The 21,857-nt window shown below is 47.1% G+C and overlaps 1 protein-coding gene across 1 annotated transcript in view; it reads left to right on the forward strand.

Annotated features, from left to right (window-relative positions):
- CAPN8 (calpain 8) overlaps window positions 1–11,852 on the forward strand; it is a 48,213-nt gene extending 36,361 nt beyond the window's left edge. The window contains exons 12-21 of the mRNA XM_019756353.2: window positions 1,147–1,358; window positions 2,242–2,278; window positions 3,185–3,253; window positions 5,765–5,822; window positions 7,307–7,371; window positions 8,120–8,188; window positions 8,596–8,674; window positions 9,218–9,334; window positions 10,186–10,244; window positions 11,277–11,852. Coding sequence (XP_019611912.2) covers window positions 1,147–1,358; window positions 2,242–2,278; window positions 3,185–3,253; window positions 5,765–5,822; window positions 7,307–7,371; window positions 8,120–8,188; window positions 8,596–8,674; window positions 9,218–9,334; window positions 10,186–10,244; window positions 11,277–11,300 — 789 coding nt within the window. The 3' untranslated portion in view covers window positions 11,301–11,852. The remainder of the gene's footprint in view (window positions 1–1,146; window positions 1,359–2,241; window positions 2,279–3,184; window positions 3,254–5,764; window positions 5,823–7,306; window positions 7,372–8,119; window positions 8,189–8,595; window positions 8,675–9,217; window positions 9,335–10,185; window positions 10,245–11,276) is intronic.
- Window positions 11,853–21,857: the final 10,005 nt, after the last annotated feature.

Below are 21,857 nucleotides of genomic sequence, written 5' to 3' on the forward strand. Positions count from 1 at the left end.
GGTTCTTGCAAGAATTCGGTTTTCCCCTTTCTCAGCCTAACCCAGATTAGTTTGCCTCCCCACTTCAGTCCACCGAGTACTTTCTCCTGCTGGTCTCCCTGTTGCCTCCCCTTGCTATCCTCGGGGATGGCAAGAATGACATTCAAGTCCATGACACTTAGACCTTGCCCATGGCCCTGCTGGCCATCCTTGGCATCCTTCTGCCCAGACTGTAAACACTTTCAGGGGGCTCCCCAGCACTGTGGCTGCCCTTGGTCAGCAGGGGCTGACTGGGCGATCCCCATGGAGTCCTGACCAGGGCAGTGGGGGCAGGTGGCCCTGCTTTCTCCCCTGCTTAGCAGACCTATGATCCAAAGAGGATCTGCTGACCGTGAATGGACACTGTCCACTCTGGGGTGGGCCTCTGGCTCCGGGTCACACAGAACTCACAGTCTTTGCCTCTTATCAGCACCTGCCCTCTGTCCCAGGCCTCTTGATGAAGATTGGTCATAAAGACACAGTCTGTGGGAGGCTTAATTACAACAATAATAACATTGACACCTGTGTTTTCGAAGCACTCTGTTGTCGCTAATTAGCCTGTGTCATATGCTGACAGCCTCCCTCTCTCTCCAGCAAACAGATGGGTCATGGGGAGCAACTTCCCCTTTCTGAGGAGACACAAGGCCCAGAGGGAGGCCTGGCGGCCGCCTCCCCTCTGTCTGTCTCCTTAGGAGCTGCCTCTGGCTGCTTCTGCTTGAGGACCAGGATTTAAACTCACTTCTCCAGCCACAGGCCTCAATGCCACGCCCCTGGTACAGCCACGGATAAGAGTTAGATTCAGTGAGTGGGTGATTCTTGAAGGCAAATACCCAGAGGGAAGCTGGGCACACACTAGAAGCCCTACAGTTGGACCCTTTGTTTTAACTGGGAAGAGGGCGAGGTCACAAGGTCAATGTCAATGCCTGAGACAGGGCCTGGCACCCAGAATGTGCTCTGAAGACACTTGCTGATCAACACCCTCTGAGTTCAGGACAGAACCCAAGGCATCCTGATTCTTAGCCCAGCATTGAACGTCACGTCACCCCTCCCTAAAACAGAATGACATAACCAAGCTCACTAGCCCTCATGTTTCAGGGGAGTTGACTCTGCCTGTTGCTCTCTGTGCAGATGGAGAGTCACACGGACATGCATCTGGGCCAGCACTTCTTCCTGGGCCACCAGCCAGCAGCCCGCTCCAGCACCTATGTCAACCTGCGGGAGGTCTCAGCCCGGGCCCGGCTCCCCCCTGGGGAGTACGTGGTGGTGCCGTCCACCTTCCAGCCCTTCCAGGATGGAGACTTCTGCCTGAGGGTGTTCTCAGAGAAGAAGGCCCAAGCCCAGTGCGTGTCCTTTCCCTCTGTGAGCGTGGGAGTGTCTGGGTGCCGGGGGTGGCAGAGGACTGGGGCCCTGTCACTGTGAGTGACCCACCTCAGCTCCCAGCTGGTACTTTCCAGAAGAAATGTATACAAGGTCCCAAGGGCCTTTACTGGGTATCCCCCTACAGCCCCTCTACTTTGGTCTATAGGATACTGGGGAATTTTCTTTAAAAAAAGGTCAAGGCTAGAGAGAAGGGACCCCAGTAACTGCCTGATCAGAGGGTTTTCCTCCCAGCAGGTGGGTATGTGAGGCCCACAGAGTCGGACCCAGAGAGCACCACTTCCGCCCCTTATACACATACACACACCACACACATGCATGCACACATGTACACACATGTACAATACATACATGCACACCACCTGTACACACATACTACACACACATACACACACACACACACAATACCACAGACCACATACACACATGCATGCATACATGGGCTATGAGTTTGCTGGCTCATTCCCCGGAGGCCATTTCAACAGGGATTCACAGCTGGGTTCCCAGGGAAGAGACCAGTAGTAACTAGGCCAGGGTGGGAGGGATTCTTCAGAAGAGTGGGCCACCAGGGTGAACATTCTCAATTCCACGGGGCCAGTTGAACTTGGCATCTCTTGTCTCTGGTAAAACAAAAACAAACCTTAAGGTGGGGGTGGTGGGGATTGGAGCAGTGAAGGGGAGGGATTTTTGTTAAAATATTTGGTTTATGCATTTTGGTGTAAGTAGGAACGGAAGGTCTTGGGTGGGAAGCCAATTCCTCAGAAGGGTCAAAAACTTCCTAAAAGGACCTAGACATTAAGGATACTTTCTACTTTTATTCCATTGGTTTCTTTCTTTGTGTTTCAGGGAAATTGGGGCTGTGGTAGCCGGTAATCCACATGAGGTATGTACTCTTTTCACCCACCAAACTCTGACCCTGTTGTGTAGCAGTCATTGGGGCTCCTCATTGATTCACGAGAGTTCTTTATATATTAAGGATGGTCCTTTATACAGTAAGGACTTTGCATTCATCAGGGCCACAACATTTTCTAGGCCCTGGCTCTTCCTGAGAAATATGAGATAGAAACAGCACTGGGACACATTTCTACCCCGTGAAGGGGGCAGAATCTTTGTGTCCCCCCCATGCAGTCAGCTGGACCCTCAGAGCTCTCCCTGTGTGCTTGAGCAGTTCCATGCAGGATAGAGAAGGCAATGAGAGAAAGAGACCCAGTTCCCTGCTCTCAGTCTTTCAGAGGACCAATGATGGGAGCCTATGAAAAACATGATGGGAAGCTCATGTCAGAAGTAGATCTAAACCTGTGTGTGCACAGTCTGGGGCTGCTGGAGTGAACGTCTAGTCTGGGAACACTTCCTGGAGGAGGTGATTCAGAGCAGACTTTGGAGGAAGAAATGTGCAGGGTTTGAAGTGTAGGTTCACCTGCCTTCTCCCCTGTACTCCTCCCTCGTATCCTCAATTCACTGTCCTTTTCCTCATGTTGAGTGTGGCTGCTCTATGAGGGGTCGTGTTGTGGGGCCACACTGGGCTCTGGCCGGGGAGGGGCAGGCCTCTGTTCATGGGGCACAGGCCCAGCTGTCCCCGCTCCATTCTGTCTAACCAAACGGACTGAGGTGTCACTGCAGAGGCCACGGGGGGCACCCCACAGCTGCTGTGGGTGCTGAAGGGATGCTGGGCAGACATATTCTATTACTTGGCATATATCAAATTTGTCAGCCCATGTTGCTGTGGTGCACCACGAGGTGGTGCCAAGTCTGATCCCCGTGTTGACTTTTCAATGGTCCTGCCTCTCAGCCACATCCCAGCGATGGGCATGAAGAAGTTCACCAGTTCCAGAGCCTGTTCAAGAAGCTTGCAGGGGAGGTGAGTGGACTGCAGACGCAACCCCCGGGTGGGCAGGAAAATGATCAAGACGCTCAGGCCACTGGTCTATATTCCCTTGAGTCTGTGAGTAGAAAGGGTAGGCTGCGGGTCTCACACCTGCCAGCTTGTGTCTGTTGTCCCGTCCTGTGGTGTCCCCTTTCCTGCACTGCTCGGGGAGAGTAATGGTGGTCCTGAGGCCACTTTTCTTACTGTGTTCACTGCCTCTTAAGAAAATGGAAAACCTGAGTCTCCAGGTCATGCCCAAAGCCTTCTGTTTATTCACTGGCTCTGCCAGATCAGGGCCCGGACTAAAATGCCAGGGTGGCAAAATGTCCCTAAATCAATATACTTCAGAGGTGGGAGGGCTCGCCCGGCACGGGTGGAAGGCAGCTCAGCTAACCTGGCCAGGGCCTGCTGCTCTCTGCCCTGCCACTTTGCCGGACCTCGGGGAGACCTGCGGTACTCGGCCTGTGGAACTCAAGCTTGGCCCGAGTGCCAGCACCGCTCCGGGACAGAAGTCATGTGTGTCCCCGCTCCTTCTCTCCCCATCCTGCTGATGCTGGTTTATTGTAGGTCCAGTCCTGTGGGGCCACAAATCAGAGCAAAGTCAGGATTCCAAATGTCACCACTGGCTCAATAACCTCAGGAAATGTGCTGCTTTTGAAGGCCAATGAGATGTGCCAAAGGGCCTTGGAAGGTGTTAGTCAGCTGGGGCTGCTCTAACAAAGTACCACAGGTGGGGTGGCTTATAAGCCACAGACATTTCTTTCTCACAGTTCTGGAGGCTGGAAGTCTGAGATGAGGGTGCTTCCATGGATGGGTTCTGGGGAGGGTTTTCTTCTACGCTGAAGATTGCTGACTTCTCGTCGTGGCTTCACCTGGTGGAAAGAGGGTGAGGGATCTCTCGGGTCCTTTTATAAGGGCACTAGTCCCATTCATGAGGGCTCCACCCTCAGGACCGAATTACCTTGCAAAGAAGCCATCTCCTAATATCACCACGGTGGGGCTTAGGTCGCAACCTATGAATTTTGGGGGACACAAATATTAAGTTTGTAACAGCAGGGGAAAGAAATGCTCTCTACTCCTCCGGGAAGCTCAGGGCCACTTTCTAGACTCCAGAATGGAAGAGAAGAAAGTGCATCAGAATCCTTTGCTGATGATAACACATGGGAACACAGTTCCTTTGCAAAGTGATTAAAGAAACCCTTGAGTCAATTTATGTGTTAGGTGGATGTTGAGACCAGTATTCTTACTAATCACACTTTATTGCCTTAGCTGCCAAGGGGTCATATTTTATTAAGAACATCAAGGACAATGAACATAGAAAAGCTCCTATTTGTATACTAGTTCTTCACGTAACTGAGCATTTTCCCCCTGCAGCGTTGGGCAGTATCCATCACTCTCCCCACTCTGCTGGTGAAGAGACAGGAACAGAGAGGTTAAGGAGCTGGCTAGGGTACAAGGCTTCTGAGGGACAGGCGAAGGTCTGAACATAGACTTTCAACATCCCATTTCTTTCCTGGCAGGTTAATGGGGCAATATTCTCATTCTGGAGGCTTCTCACTCAGAGGGTCCTTAGTTTTCTTTACTGGGAGTATTCTGTGCCTGAATGACCAGCTGTCCTTATAGGAGATGCTGCTCTGTGCAGCTCTCATCTCAGTCTTTGCAGAATTGCTGGAACCAACTGGTGGAGGATGGGAGAGGTGGGATTGCCCTGGGGACAAATGATAAAACCACACTTCACGAGGGGAAGTGACTTGGCTAACGTCACATGGCAAGTAAGGGGCAGAGTCATGATTGGAACCCAGATCTCGGTCCATCACCTTTTCTCTGCACCTCATTTGTCATCCTGCCTGAGGTCTATCGTCCAGCTGGGAGTTAAGGAACAAATCTTCCCTCTGGCTCAGTGTTTATCCAAACGCACACAGGAAGTCCTAGTCACCTAAATCTCTACTCCCAGTGTGAGATGGGCTACTGTGTGGAATGGCAGCGCCCCTAGGTGCAGTGAAAAAAGCGGGTGCTTTGGGGTGAGACAGTCTTAGGTTTCGAGTCTCAACGCTGCCACTTGGTAGCTGTGAACCCCAAGCAACGATATCCCATGGAAATGACAAATTGCATCGTGTACGTATATGGTGTTTAGCAGTTTACAAAAATCATGGCTACCTGAACTCTAAAGTGGGCGTAGACTTGTTTTGAAAATTTGAGGCTATTCCACATTCGGGGGGTGGCCCATCGGTGTGGCTCCTGTAATCTGCAGCTCTCCGGACTTAGCTGTCAGGTAAAGCAGGCCCCAGAAAGACAGTAAGCCCGCAGCTGGTAGCCTTACGGTGCTGATGTCATCAGTGTAGACGTTCCCCCAGGCTGTGGGGGACCCCAGAGAAACTGAGAATTTGGGTTTTGAATGATGTCGCAGCATTTTGAAATGGACCTGGTGTCTGACTCTACATTAATTTAACATCTTGGAGAGTGTGCGAGGGCCTGACGTGACTTGCATTGGGCTCCTCTTTCTAGGATTCTGAGATCAGTGCCAATGAACTCAAGAAGGCTCTGAATGAAGAGTTTTCCAAACGTAAGTTCTATGCTGGGGCTTTTCAGGAAGTCTGAGGGAGCCTATGAGATGCTGGGGTGTGGGTGGGGGCAGGCTTTGGGCCAGGAGCACCTGCAATTGGGAGGAGGGGGCTTTTGGCCTCTGACCCCAGGGGTCCTGGTTCCCTCTGGGCTGAGAGAGTGGCCAGCAGCAGGTAAGAGAGGCCAAGGGGGGAGGGTGAGGGGGGAGCTGATGCTGGCCTGGTAGGAGGGAGGGAGTGCTGATTCCTGGGAGGAAGGAAGCTTGGCTGAGACTGATCTAAGTGAAAATTTCCCACAAAACGAATGACTTTGATAACGTGGAAATCGGCAGATTGAAGACCTTGCTCTGTAGTGCACCTTTGGGGAGCGATGCTTGGGACTGTCCCAGACCGCGGCAGTTCCCATCTCAGGCCTTAGCAAGTCCTGGGGCTGTCGGGGCATCACGCTGCGCCCAGGAGGGAAGCCTTGCTCTTCCTGTCTGAACCCAGCCCAAGTGAGCTGGCGCGGAGCTGGCTTCCTGTCTAGCCCAGGAATGGGCCAGGTTGTCTTCCAGCTGCTTGAGCAACAGGCATTTCACCCACTGTAGCCAGATGGGGCGTGAGAATGCAGGACACAGGGACACGGCTGAGCAGCTCCCCAGGGCTCAGAGCCCAGGCCCTGGCTGGATGGCCCTCCCACCCTCTGCTCCAGCCTCACCCGTGCTTTTGCTGAGAAAGAGCTGGGAGGAAAGGAGAAGGCCGCTAGGTCTTTGGCGCCTTCCTACCTTGGCTCCCAACTATGGGCAAAGTGAGCGTGGAGGCGAGGGATGGCTGGAGTTCCAGGGAGAAGCCTGCATGTCAGCCAGTGAGGATAACAGCTGCCTTTTGAGAGGCTGTGTGTCCTGGTTAAACGCACAGCTTCACTTCTGGCTGTGCAGCCAAATGGCCTGTTTAAAGCCCAGCTCTGCCCCCTTCTGGTCATGAGATCTTGAGCAAATAATTTAACCTCTGGGCCTCAGTTTCCTTGTCTATAAAATGGGGACAGGGCTTAGACCAACACCTAGCCAATAGAAAGTGAGCTGTTTTATTTTATTAAGAACTTACCGTATACCAAGTACTGTGCTAAGAACTTCACTTACATTATTTCATTTCATCCCCAGCCAGTCTTTGGGGCAGGTATTATTATTATTATTCTTATTCCCACTCGATGGAGGAGGAAACCAAAACTCACAGATATTAGCTTGGTGAAGTCTGTGGCTTGTGAGTAGCAAAGCCCAGTTCAGATGCTGAACCCTGTGGGCTCACTGAACAGGCGGGAACACTGGTGCCCACCTGTACCACCTCCCAAGGTGCGAGAAGAGACGGGGGGCTTCTGCCGAGAAGCCTGCCACCATGCTCCCCTTTTTATAGAGACCATATTTGGCTCCGCTGGTGGCTTCCTGCCATGGAGATTATTTTCCGTCTTCAGATGATTCTTATTCCCACCCTTTTCTATTTAAATATTTAGGAACGGACATAAAATTCGATGGATTTCACATCAACACTTGCAGGGAGATGGTCAGCCTGATGGATGTATCCTTTAAGTGGCACATTATTTCTACTTTGTTCCTGTTTTGAATGACTCCTCAACCTTTCCCAGTGAGAATGGGACAGTTCAAAACCCAAATCTCCCTTGCCCAGCCCATAAAGGGCTCCGTAAAGATTCGTAGAGGAAATGTAAGTTGGACACAGAGAATGCCGCAGAACTTTCTGCCTGTTTTGGTTGAGTAGTGGCCTAGGAGCCAGCTGTGCTCCTGTGTCCCAGCGTCCTTGGAATTAGTGTTGAGTAGCTTGGAACTCCCTTTGAGGCACATGGATAAGCACATGTGGACTGCAATGACCGAGAATCCCCCCCAGGGCTTCTGATGACATTTCTGATAATATTTTGACATTCTAACCAACTAATTATTTCAATGATCAATCACCAAAATTTAAATTTGGAAGCGAATTTACAGATCATATCGCTCAAGCCTCTCAATTACCCAGGATGCCTCGGGTGTTAGATGCTAATGAATGACATCACTAAGGGGGCTTTGGGCTCTTGACTTGTCCTTTGCTCCCAGACATCTCAAAGGAGAGCCTCAGTGAATGTTTCACTCTTGAATCTTTATTTGAATGTGTTTCCCACCAACCCCCACCACCGTGACCCCCAGGACTCTGCTTACGACAGACATGACTGTTCACTGAGGCCTTAAGACACTCATTGTGCAAAATCTCAAGAGAAAAATCCACAAGGCATGGAGAATTGGGGCTTGATCATGTTGGCCTTTAACTTGCCTAGAGCGACGGGACAGGCACCTTGGGACTCGTGGAATTCAAGACTCTGTACTTGAAGATTCAGAAGTATCTGGTAACTCTTCTGACTGTGTTCTGGACTCTGGTCCTTCTCCTCTGTTCCGTTTCTAGCCTCTCTCCCTCCCGACACGCATTCCTAGTCCATTGCATGCTGTAGGCTGACTAGCTCCTTAATCATGGTAAAGCCAACACAAACCCTGGATGCATTATTCAGGAAGCAGTGAGAAGGCAACGAGAGACACTTGTGCCAATGCCCTCACTGGAAGTCAGAGGACAGAGTGGCCAGCACTGGCCACCAGCCCAAACTCTCATTGTTGTTCTGAAAGCTTCTTGGGAGAAGTCAGTGAGGTCTTCTCTTGAGGGCGTCCCCAGCCTTCTGAGGAAGCAGTCCAGAGGAGGGAGATAGTTCTGGAAGGGTCCACAAACAGCTCTATTCTCCCTGGATTTTCTCTCCTGTTTTAGGAGATCTATCTGGAAATGGATTATAACCACTCGGGGACCATTGATGCCCACGAGATGAGGACAGCCTTCAAGAAGGCAGGTGAGGACATGTCCTGGAGACAAAGGTTTTGGGACCCAGTAGTGCTCATTTTAGTTATTCTTATTATGACGACTGCTAATGAGAATCAGTGGTCGTTATCTTATACTGGAAATCAGTGTCACAACAAAGGTTTGTTGAGAACCTTTCCTCTCAAGGGAGGAAGGACTGTTGCTGGCTTCTGTATGGTGAAATACTTTAGACTTTGTGCCCCTTTTTTACAATTTTGGGAAGGTGACAGCAATTACAAAGGGTGGAGCTGTGAAGGAGGGGGGCCCGGAGAGGCATGCTTTTTCTTGCTGTGGCGAGTGGGATGCCTCGCTGTGTTTGTGTTGGAGCTACAGGCCCAACTAAGACCAGAGAAGAGGCTAATCTTGAGGAGAATTAATTACCTCAGAGGAGACCAATTGGAGGAGCAGACCCTTCTGGTGTCCCTTGGAGGAGGCAGGGTCAGTCCTGGCCCCTGCACGTTCAGCACGTTGAGTTGTACTGGAGGCAGTGCTGAGCCGTCCACTCCACCTGTGACACAGGCCCCTCTGCCCGCAGGTTTCATGCTCAGCAACCAGGTACAGCAGACCATCGCCACGCGGTACGCTTGCAGCAAACTCAGCATCGACTTTGATGGCTTTGTTGCTTGTATGATTCGCCTGGAGACCCTCTTCAGTGAGTCACTCTGTTCTTTGACCCCGTCCCATTTCTCCCAGGATGCAGGGAGGGGCAGGGGCAGAACAGACAGGCTTCTGTAACTGTGGGATCCTTGGGTGAGGGGAAGCAGAAACGGAAGGGGCTGAGCAAGTCCAAGCTGGCCACGCCCAAGGTCACAGGCTGCCTTTTCTTGGAGACTTAAAAAGCTGCCATCCAGATTATTGTGTACCTACTATGTGCAGTCACTGGGCCACAGTGAATGAGTCCCAGTAATGGTTCTTAAATGGCTTTTGATGTCTATTCACATCTATGCCTCCATGGGGACCATATTGAGAGCAGGTGTCATCTCCCAGGGAGGGCATAGGTGTCCCTGTCTGGAAGGCAATTCCTGTTCTCCTGCCCCCTTGGCCTTGGGCTCACGCTAAGGCATCCTGTTAAGGGAGAGAGTTTTCCTTGCACTGAGGGGTGAGAGTCGGTAAGTTCTAATAGGACAAGTTTGGGCAGCCAGAGACAAAGCTAAGGATCACCCACGAATGGGCAACTGCTGTCTGTCCCATGCCGTTAGCTCTCCTCCACCCCCTGTTCAAAGAATTGCAAGTTTCTAGAGCTTCTGAAGGTGGAGGTGACAAAGGAAACATCTCTGCTTACAGCTGGAAGTTGGTGGATTTGGGCAGGGGGACATCTGCTGACCAAACCCCTCACCCTGGGCGCTGGATCTAGAGCCAGCTTTTCGGGGTCCCTGCAGCTAAGTGGGAGCTGGGGAAGAGGGAGCATACGAGGCGGGGATCGGGTGGACAGAGGCAGCTCTCTGATGTTTTCAAAGTCTAAGAACATCCCGATCAAATTTCATTCCTTCTCTGGTGTTCTAGAACTGTTCAAGCTTCTGGACAAGGACCAGCACGGCATCGTCCACCTCTCTCTGGCTGAGGTAAGTGACTTGAGTTCTGATGAACTGCTTGCTGATAGTACTTTGAAAGTCTTGGACAGTACAGGTGCTGAGTGGTGTTTATTCCTGTTGACCTGTCCTATTTCCATGCGGGTACAACACACGTTCTTTGACGGGCATTGCAAAGAGGAATGTCATTGTCAAACAGTCTTTCCACATTTTTATTAATTAATTATTATTATTATAGTTACTATTATCAAAGATAAATCTATAGCTACATTTCAGGTCATTTCAAGGATGCCAGCCCTTGTTAATCTGAATGGAATGGTAGGTGCTGGGGACAATGGAAAGTGTGTGACTTCTAGGACCAGATATCTTAGCTTGACATGGAGCATCAGAAGCCAAACAATCAAATTGCAACAAGATAGAAGGAAGACGAAAAGTCAATGAGTGTTTTTCCTGTGTACAGTCACATGACATTTTATGCAGACAACACCACAGCGCTTCCGCTGTGCGGGGCTGCAGTTTCTACAGCAGAGGCAGGTGAGGGAACGTCCCGAGGGTCCTGGCCAGGAGGGAGGCGTTGCCCTTGACCTGTTCTTGAGGCCAAGGAACTAGAGGACCAGTTATTCTTGGCCGTGCCGAGTGGTCTGAGAACAACCACTTTCTTTCCTTCTCTAAAGTGGGGACGTCATTGACGCCTTTCCAGTGGTCTAGGGAAAGCCTTCCTAAAAGAGTGTCTGAGGGTGACCACAGATATCTGGACAGTAGTGTTGAACCTGACATTGAGTGTGTGTGTGTGTGTGTGTGTGTGTGTGTGTGTGTGTATTTTACATATACTATATATAATATATGACTACGCATATACACCTATGTTTGGAAGTCCCTTTGGGCCTAAGCGTTTCCTAAGTCACATTTCTAGGGTGCTCTGGCTTAGGGATTGGTAACTTAGTCAAGGCACGTACTGGAGGATGGAGGTAGGATAATCTCAGTCACGTGGGGCGGGACGATGACTGGCAGGTCACCTCAGGCCCCGGAAGAGCAGTCGGCTCAGCTGGTGTCCTTCTTTTGCAGTGGCTGTGCTGTGTGTTGGTCTGACCCAGGAGTTCGGACATCGGTGATGCTCCCCGACAGCCTGCCTACCTCTCTTTTCTCCCCTTCTTTACAATTTTGTGAACATTTATCCTCAAATGGCATTTATTGGTCATTCATTTCCCCTTGCTTGTCAATGTTCCCTGTGATCCTGGCCTGTCCCGCTGGAGCAGTCGGGGAGCCCAGGGTCTCCTTCTGCAGCATTGAAGCTGACCCCAGGGCCCAGTAGAGGGATAGAAATCAATTAAACTTGTGAGCCAAAATGGTTTCTGCTTTTCTCTTGTGATGTGCAATCTGGGAAATGCCCTGGGCTTTTCATACTTTAGGAAAGAAGGTGTTCTTGGGAAATGACTTGGCTCAAAGCTGCTGAAAGATGGAACATGTGGGTGAATTTCTTGGAGGAGAGGCTTACGACAGATGGAGCTGCTTCCGGGGCCGGTCTTCTGGAAAGAAGCCGGATCCAGCCCTCCCAAGGAAGGGGGCACGGTGGGCTGATGTGAGAACAGGCCTTTCTTCCTTGCTTTCAGATGGGAGAACGCGCTGTATTACACACATCAGCATCTGCCGAGTCTACAGGAAAATTCTGTCTGAGGGGAATTCTTACCTGACAAATAGCTAGAGGGGAAATGCAATTCAGGTTAGTTTAACTCACAGCTGAACACAGGGATCTTCTTGTTGGTAAGAAAATGGATGTCACAGCTTAGTGTCCTAATGGGTAGACGGGAACAGAGCTGGTTCTCACACAGACTTTAGAAATGAAGTATAAAGGAAGGTGAATGTCTTAACTCAGGCTGCTGTAACAGAGTACCATAGACTGGGCGGCTTACAACAACAGACATTCATCTCCCACAGTTCTGGAGGCTGGAAGGCGGAGCTCAGGGTACCAGCATGAACCGGTTCTGGTGAGGATTCTCTTCTAAGTCCAGACTGCTGACTTCTCAGACATGACAGTATGCTGACAGGGACAGCAGAGAGAGCAAGCGAGCGTCTCGTTACTCTTATAAGGGCACTCCTTGCATTCCTGAGTGCAATGAACCCTAATCCCCTCCCAAAGGCCCCACACCTCCTACACCATCACTTAGGGAGGGGGTAGGGTTTCAACGTGTGAATTTGAGGGATGCAAACATTCTGTCCATACGGAGAGCTACTGGAGACAGAACACACATGCACACCTTGGTCTCTGTGTTAGTGTGATTAAGGATTAACGTTCAACTTCCAGAAATAGAGCTAGATGAACATTCCTTATAGGAGCAGGACTCGTAACTATGGTACAACATCAGTCAGCTTTAGGGCTGCCTTCAGTGTTCCCAAGGCCCAGTGGGGAAGAAGGGAAAGTCCCTTACCTGAAGGGGGCGGTGAGCTCTGGGGGTCTTACCACAGCAGTGAGAATTCAGTTCATCGGATGGTGGCAAAGGAGATACATTTGTTTCACCAGCCTGTGGGTCCCAGAGGGAAAGGAGTCCTTCCTTGTCCAGTCAGGAGTATGAGGGAGCTTCGTCCCTAGAACCTGCATTGGCAGGACTCGGCAGGTAGGTATCCAGCCACCCTCAGGCTGCCCCTATCAGTACAGCAGGTGTCAGTCTGACAATCGTTGACCAGATATAAAAGTCCACATGTCACCCCATTCTTTAAAAATATAGTGCTACAAACCAATTCTCCCTTACATTTCAAAAATAGCATGGCGGCCTGAGTTTAAAGTGCTGTATTATACTCAACGTGCAACAGGTAGTTTTATTTTTAAGATCCACAGGCTTCAACTCCTTTAGGGGATTGTCTGGTGACCAGAAAAATAGTCTCATTACAAAATTGCATTTGCCTTGGCGGTAGGGGGTGGGGGGGTGTCTCAGGTCAGGGTCGTCCTGGGGACTCTTCACCAATGCAGCCTGTCAGGCAGGGAAAGATCCATGTACAGTTTTCCTCTGAAACACCTTAGAATTTGCTTTTAGGCTCCTTTCCTCTCCCCAGATTCAGGTGTCACTTTTTGGGGTGGCCTCTTCATTGCCTCTGGAGGTGGCTGCATCTCAGGAGAAACAAGTCCCTCGTGGGATCCCTGCTCCTCTGCGTGGATTCCCCAGTATATCCCCGCACCATGCTGCACTTGTCCTGTCAGAGATACAGAGGACAAACTGGTGGGTGTCAGAGGGGAGGGCAGTGCGGGGCGGGGGGGGGGGATGGATGAAAAAGGTGAAGGGGCGTAACAGGCACAAACTTCCAGCTATAAAATAAGTAAGTCATGGGATGTAATGTACAGCATAGGGAATGTAGTCGGTGGTATTGTAATAACTCTGTGTGGTGATAGATGGGTCCTAGACTTACTGGGGGATTCCTTCACCAGGTACGTAAGTGCTGAGTTACTATTAGGTTGGTGCAAAAGCAATTGCGGTTTTTGCAATCATTTTTAACTTCTTAAACCGCAATTACTTTTGCACCAACCTAATACCTTATTCACCTGAAACTAATATAATATTGTATGTCAACGGTGCCTCCATAATAAAGAGCCCTCTCCGCACACGCTGTCGCCTGACTTCCAGGCTCCATCCAGTCTAATAGTCTGAGGGCACAGTCAGTGATTTTCTAGTTCTCTCAGAGCCTAGAGCAGGGCCTGGCACAAAACAGGCACTCAGTGAGTGAAAATGGGGTCCTTTTGTTTGCAAATGAGCAGGCTCTATAGAGCATGGGGCCTGGCTGGCTGGCTTTGTTTTTCCAGGAGGGAACTGCTGAGAGCAGATGTGTTTAGGCAGCCTCTGTGGGGGTGTGAAGGGCTGGGAGCTGGGAGATGTGGCACCTGCAGGGTCCCCTGCCGAGAAGCTCCCTCCCCAGGCTCCTCCCCCACCCCCACAATGCCTCCAGTGGGCAGAGTCTGTGCCACCCGGTCTTTGATGTGTGCCGAGAATCCCAGGGAGCTCTTGGGTCCCCCATGTTCTGTAGGGAGGATGAAGCAGCTTGGTGGGAGGCCCAAGTCAGCCTGGAGAGACAGCTGCAGGATCTGGGTCCTCCTTCTTCTGGGGTACCCCACTCCTTCCCAGCTTGCAGAGCCCCGTCATTCTGCCTCCAAAGGCATGGCTTGTGTTCTCGTTAGCAAATGCAAGGAAACACATGCCACCGCGCAGACCCCAGACTCCACTGAGACCTCTGGGAACATGGAAGCTGACCTTTGGGTGGGAGACGGTCGGGGTGTACCGAATATTCTGGGTCATTCCACACCAGCGAGGCCATCTCTAGAAGTCCCCTTTCCCGAGAGAGCTCAGAATCATGCATTAGCTTTCTGCTCACATCCACCTGCTAAGGCAGGGCTTTCTGTAATTATGCAGAATCACAGAAGCAGGTTTGAGCAGAGCGGGGAGAACCAGGCAGACAGTGCTTCTACCAGGGGCTCTTGCGGCCCAGGACCTGACAACGTCAGGGGTTCAGCAGCCCGGCTCTTCAGGGTTATGCTCCTGCCACTTCTGGGCGGTCTCGCTCTGGCTCCTCACCTCCTCTCTGATGCCAGCTGCTCCTCTAAGCTGGGCCAGTGGGTCCACAGAACAAAGTCTTCCCTTTTGCGTCAGCTGTGCTCTCTGCCTGACCAGGTGACTTCCTTCTGACTTCAAGCTGCCTAGCTTCTCAGATGCCCAGCATCTTTGCAGCTTTAGGTGTTCCCGTTTCCTGCAAGCCTCAATCCTGCAGTTGCTTCTGGCTCTGGTTCCAGGACACCACACCCCAGCCCACCACTTTTCTGCTCTTCTCTCCGGGCCCCCATCAACCTCTCCCTTTATACATTAACCTTTCCCTTTGGTTTATGGGCTGGGTTGACCTTGAGATACACATTACAGACAGTGGACAGCCCAGATGCCCCCTAACCTCTCTCTGTACTTCAGAAAAGAATATCACAAAGGCCCCACTGAAGCCTCATATGTTATTAATGAGATTGAACAGTTTTTAATATTTCACCATATCGGTTTTATCGTTTTTTTGCTGAAGTAAATAGAAGATAGCAGGACATTTTACCCTATAATATGCATCTCTAGGCTTTAATACACAGCTACAATACTATTATCTGACCTAACAAAATTAACAATAATTCTTTAGTCACACCTAATAACCAACCTATATTCAAATCTCCTTGGTTGACTTCAGAATGTGTTATATTGTTGGTTTATTTGAAAGAGGATTCAATCAAGGTCCTCACCTTGCCCCTTTTAATCTCGAACAATCGTCCCTTTTTCCACGCTATTGAATGTGTAATGAATAATTGTACTTTTAAGAAAGAATGTTGGTAATATAAATCTGCTCCACACGCTTCTCAGTCTAATTATATCTCATGCGGTGTGCCCGTCCACCAGCTCCCTCTCTCCCCCCAGGGCCATCCATAGACAGGCTGGTTTACAGGGCACTGGAAGATGGGAAAAGGGTGTCTATCTTGCCCTTCTCCGTGGTTGCCATCCTAGCACGCTGTCCTGGGAGGCGCAGCTTCTGCTGGTGGCCCTTTGGCTGTAGGGTGGTTCCTCCCCTTGAGCCAGGTGGAATCTCCCCTTGGCCCACACCTGGTCTTTGCTAAGGTCACCGTTCATTTCTGAGCCTGCACCTAGGCTGGGAGTACCTCCTTCCTGGCCTCTAGGACTCTCTTTTTCTCAGTCCTTCCTCCCCTGCCACTCCTTGGTCACAGAAAGCACAGAGCTTGGCCACTTGCTCACAATGGGGGGAAGAAACTCCCCAAGAGAACTCACCAGAGGCCTTGGTGAGCTATTCTGTATATTAAAGAAGCAGCTCACTGGTGGACAAAGTGGAAGATAAAACAAAGGTTGTACTCCAGACCTTTCCAAAAGGGTTGGGACCCTCTGGGCTGGCATTTCATGTCATTCATCCAATTAAACATGATTCACTACTACCCTCCTCTCACCTTCAAGCACACTTCTATCGATTTCCTAGAATTTGTCTTACTACCAGTTTGTGCCTCAGCTTCCTCATCTATAAAATGGGATAATAATACATACATACCTTATAGGACTGTTGTGAACAAGAATGAGATACATGAAAGCACACAGAACGAACAGTGCTGGGCCCCAGGAAACATGCTATTAATATCTGCTATTATTATCGTTTTTGAGGTTACTCTTTTGAGGCAGAGTTTTGGTCTCTTTTATATATTTTGAGCTTTGCCTCTTGGGCTTTCCTTTGGTCCAGATCAATTTGACATCCAAGATAGACGGTCCTGAGGTGCAGCAATAGTCCCGGTGTGAAAAATAATACAAATGGAACCACTTTAAACTGGAGTGGGATCTACCATCCCAGCGCCTTGCAGGTCTTACTTCTCAAAGCTTTGGAATGTTCGAACAGGGCAACATAGCCTTTGGTCCATAGCCTTTGCACTGGACCTACAGCAGCATGGTATCCTAAAGAACTGTTTGCAAAGACAAAAAAGAAAGCGGACATTATAACTATAGGATGAGGATTAAAAAGACTCTCCGGATTAGCACCCCTGTGTTAGCTTATCTGCACCCAGAGCAATGCCTTCCTTCTATGAATGTAATTGTTCCCCTTCCCTTTCTGGCGAATACCCCTGTCCTTTGCCTTGTAAACCTAGGAACACTATTTGGGTTTCTCTTAAATCAGTGCTTCCCCAATAGCTATTCTTTTGGATCTCAGATAAATGCTTGTTGCCCCTCACTTTGGTCTTTTATTTTTTTATTTATTTATTTTTAATTAATTTATTTATTTATTATTATAATATATTTTTTTAAATTAAATTTATTGGGGTGACAATTGTTAGTAAAATTACATAGATTTCAGGTGTACAATTCTGTATTACATCATCTATAAATCCCATTGTGTGTTCACCACCCAGAGTCAGTTCTCTTTCCATCACCATATATTCGATCCCCCTTATCCTCATCACCCCCCTCCCACCCCCCGCCCCCTTACCCTCTGGCAACCACTAAACTATTGTCTGTGTCTATGAGTTTCTGTTTCTCATTTGTTTGTCTTGTTCTTTAGTTTTTTTGGTTTATATACCGCATATCAGTGAAATCACATGGTTCTCTGCTTTTCCTGTCTGACTTGTTTCGCTCAGCATTACTCTCTCAAGATCCATCCATGTTGTCACAAATGTTCCTATATCATCTTTTCTTACTGCCGAATAGTATTCCATTGTGTATACATACCACAACTTCTTTATACATTCATCTATCGAAGGACATTTTGGTTGTTTCCATGTCTTGGCCACCGTAAACAAAGCTGCAATGAACAGTTGGGCACACGTGTCTTTATCTCTAAATGTTTTCAGATTTTTTGGGTAGATACCCAGAAGAGGGATTGCTGGGTCATATGGCAATTCTATTCGTAATTCTTTGAGAAACCTCCACACTGCCTTCCATAACGGCTGCACCAGTCTGCATTCCCACCAACAGTGTATGAGGGTTCCTTTTTCTCCACAGCCTCTCCAACATTTGTTATTGTTTGTCTTGTTGATGATAGCCATTCTGACTGGGGTGAGGTGATATCTCATTGTGGTTTTGATTTGCATTTCTCTGATGATTAGTGATGTTGAGCATTTTTTCATATGTCTATTTGCCATTTGTATGTCCTCTTTGGAGAAATGTCTCTTCAAGTCCTCTGCCCATTTTTCAATTGGGTTGTTTGTTTTTTTGTTGTTGAGTTGCATGAGTTCCTTGTATATTCTGGATACTAGCCCTTTATCGGAGGCACTGTTTGCAAAAATCTTCTCCCATTCAGTTGGTGGCCTCTTTATTTTGTCAATGGTTTCTTTTGCTGTGCAGAAGCTTTTAAGTTTCATATAGTCCCATTCGTTTATTTTAGCTTTTACTTCCATTGCCTTTGGAGTCAAGTTCATAAAATGCTCTTTGAACCCAAGGTCCATAAGTTTAGTACCTATGTTTTCTTCTATGCAGTTTATTGTGTCAGGTCTTATGCTTAAGTCTTTGATCCATTTTGAATTAACTTTGGTACATGGTGACAAATAGCAGTCCAGTTTCATTCTTTTGCACGTGGCTATCCAATTCTCCCAGCACCATTTATTGAAGAGGCTGTCTTTGCTCCATTGTATGTTTTTAGCTTCTTTGTCAAAAATTATCTGTCCATATTTATGTGGTTTTATTTCTGGGTTCTCAATTCTATTCCATTGGTCTATGTGTCTGTTTTTCTGCCAATACCATGCTGTTTTGATTATTGTAGCCCTGTAGTACAAGCCAAAGTCAGGAAGTGTGATACCTCCATTATTATTCTTTTTCCTTAAGATTGCTTTGGCTATTCGGGGTCTTTTGTGGTTCCAAACAAATCTGATGATTTTTTGTTCTATTTCTTTAAAATATGCCATTGGGATTTTGATGGGGATTGCATTGAATCTGTATATTGCTTTGGGTAATATGGCCATTTTAACTATGTTGATTCTTCCAATCCATGAGCACGGAATGTCTTTCCATTTCTTTGTGTCTTCTTCAATTTCTTTCAAAAATGTCTTATAGTTTTCAGCATATAGGTCTTTCACATCCTTGGTTAAGTTTATTCCTAGGTATTTTATTCTTTTTGCTGCAATTGCAAAAGGAATTGTTTTTTGTATTTCTTTTCTGAGATTTCATTGTTAGTATATAGGAAGGCAATGGACTTTTGTGCGTTGATTTTGTAGCCGGCAACTTTACTGTATTCGTTGATTGTTTCTAATAGCTTTTTGGTGGAGTCTTTAGGGTTTTCTAGATATAGCATCATGTCATCTGCAAAGAGTGATAATTTAACTTCTTCATTCCCAATTTGGATGCCTTTTATTTCTTTCACTTGCCTGATTGCTCTGGCAAGGACTTCCAACACTATGTTGAAAAGCAGAGGTGATAGGGGACATCCCTGTAGTGTTCCTGAACGTAGAGCAAAGGGCTTCAGTTTTTCTCCATTAATTATGAGATTAGCAGAGGGCTTGTCATATATGGCCTTTATTATGTTAAGGTATTTTCCTTGTATACCCATTTTATTAAGTGTTTTAATCATAAATGGATGTTGTATCTTGTCAAATGCTTTTCTGCATCAATTGATATAATCATATGATTTTTGTCCTTTATTTTGTTTATGTGATGTATCACATTGATGGATTATGTTGAACCATCCTTGTGCCCCGGGATGAACCCCACTTGGTCGTGATGAATAATCTTTTTAATGCATTGTTGTATTCGATTTGCTAGAATTTTATTTAGGATTTTTGCATCGGTATTCATTAGAGATATTGGTCTGTAGTTTTCTTTTTTGTGCTGTCCTTACCAGGTTTTGGTATCAGGGTAATGTTGGCCTCATAAAATGAGTTAGGGAGTACTGTCTCTTCTTCATATTTTTGGAAGAGTTTGTGCAGAATTGGTATTAGATCCTCTTTGAAGGTTTGGTAGAATTCACTAGTGAAGCCATCTGGTCACGGACTTTTGCTTTTGGGAAGGTTTTGGATGACTGATTCAATTTCGTTACTGGTGATTGGTCTGTTTACATTTTCCAGTTCTTCATGGTTCAGACTTGGAAGGCTATATATTTCTAAGAACTTATCCGTTTCTTCTAGGTTGTTGAATTTGGTGGCATATAGTCCTTCATAGTATTCTTGAATGATCCTTTGTATTTATGTGGTGTCCGTGATAACTTCTCCTTTTACATTTCTGATTTTGTTAATCAGTGTCTTCTCTTTTATCTTAGTAAGTCTAGCCAAGGGTTTGTCAATTTTGTTAATCTTTTCAAAGAACCAGCTCTTTGTCATATTAATTTTTTCTATTGTCTTTTTGTTCTCTATTTCATTTAGTTCTGCTCTAATTTTTGTTATTTCCTTTCTTCTGCTGACCTTGGGTTTTACTTGTTCTTCTTTTTCTAGTTCTTTAAGGTGTAACATGAGGTTATTTATTTGGGAGTTTTCTTGTTTCTTGAGATAGGCCTGTAATGAGATAAATTTCCTCTTAAAACTGCTTTCGCTGCATCCCAAAAATTTTGGTAGGATGTATTTTCATTGTCATTTGTTTCTATGTATCTTTTGATCTCTCCTCTAATTTCTTCTTTGACCCAGTCCTTCTTTAAAAGTATGTTGTTTAGTCTCCATGTATTTGTGTTTTTCCCGCTTTCTTTTTACAGTTGATATCCAATTTCAAAGCCTTGTGATCAGAGAATATGCATGGTATGATTTCAATCTTCTTAAATTTGTTGAGACTGATTTTATGTCCCAATATATGGTCTATCCTTGAGAATGTTCCATGTACACTAGAAAAGAATGTATAGTCTGATGTTTTAGGATGAAGTGCTCTATAAATGTCAATTATGTCCATTTCATCTAATGTGTCATTTAGGGCTACTATTTCGTTATTTATTTTCTGTTTGGATGATCTATCCATAGCTGTCAATGATGTATTTAAGTCCCCTAGTATAATTGTGTTTTGGTCAATTTCTCCCTTTAGTTCTGTTAGTAGTTGCTTGGTGTATTTCGGTGCTCCCTGATTGGGGGCATAAATATTGATGACTGTTATGTCTTCTTGTTGTACAGTCCCCTTCACGATTATGAAATGTCCATCTTTGTCTCTTGTTATCTTTTTCACCTTGAAGTCTGTTTCATCTGATATCATTATGGCTACACCTGATTTTCTCTGGGTACCATTTGCTTGGAGTGTCAATTTCCACCCTTTCACTTTGAGTCTATGCTTGTCCTTGTAGCTGAGATGTGTCTCTTGGAGACAGCATATGGTTGGGTTTAGTTTTTTGATCCAATCTGCTACTCTGTGCCTTTTTATTGGTGAGTTCAGTCCATTTACATTTAGGGTGATTATTGATATGTGAGGATTTCCTGTCATTCTATCCTTAGTTTTCTGGTAAGGTTGTGTCTCCATTGTTTCTTTGCCTTTTTGTTGTTGTCTATTATTTCTGTGTGGTGGTATTCTATGATGTTTCCCTCTGTTTCTTTTTTTATTTCAGTATGTATTTCAATTCTGGATTTATTTTGAGTGGTTACCCTTAAGTTTATGTAAAAGAAAGTTTGATATTTAGAGTATTCCATTTTCTTCAGCACGCTTACTTTCTCCATTCCCATATTCCGGTTCAGGCCTTTACTCTCCCCCTTTTTGAGTTTTGTTTGCCACAAATTGTCCCTGTTGATGGTGGTCGAATGGCCTCCTTTAGTATTTCTTGTAGTGCAGGTCGTGTATTAGAAAATTCCCTCAGCTTCTGTATGTCTGGAAAGGTCTTTATTCCTCCTTCATATCTAAAGGATATCTTTGCTGGATATATTATTCTTGGCTCATGGTTTCTCTCTTTCAATAGTTTGAATATTTGGTTCCACTCCCTCCTGGCTTGTAGAGTTTCTGCTGAAAAATCTGATGATAATCTAATGGGCTTTCCTTTGTAAGTTACCGTCTTCTTTTCCCTGGCTGCCTTGAGGATTCTTTCTTTGTCGTTGATTTTAGACAGCTTCAATACAATGTGCCTTGGAGAAGGTCTGTTGGGATTGAGGTAACTAGGTGTTCTATTTGCTTCTTGGATTCGAGGGTCCAGTTCTGTCCACAAATTTGGGAAGTTCTCATCGACAATTTGTTTGAATATATTCTCTGTTCCCTTCTCTCTTTC

The sequence above is a fragment of the Rhinolophus sinicus genome, linkage group LG12, assembly GCF_036562045.2.
Source record: "Rhinolophus sinicus isolate RSC01 linkage group LG12, ASM3656204v1, whole genome shotgun sequence".
In the NCBI taxonomy this organism is placed as follows: Eukaryota; Metazoa; Chordata; class Mammalia; order Chiroptera; family Rhinolophidae; genus Rhinolophus; species Rhinolophus sinicus.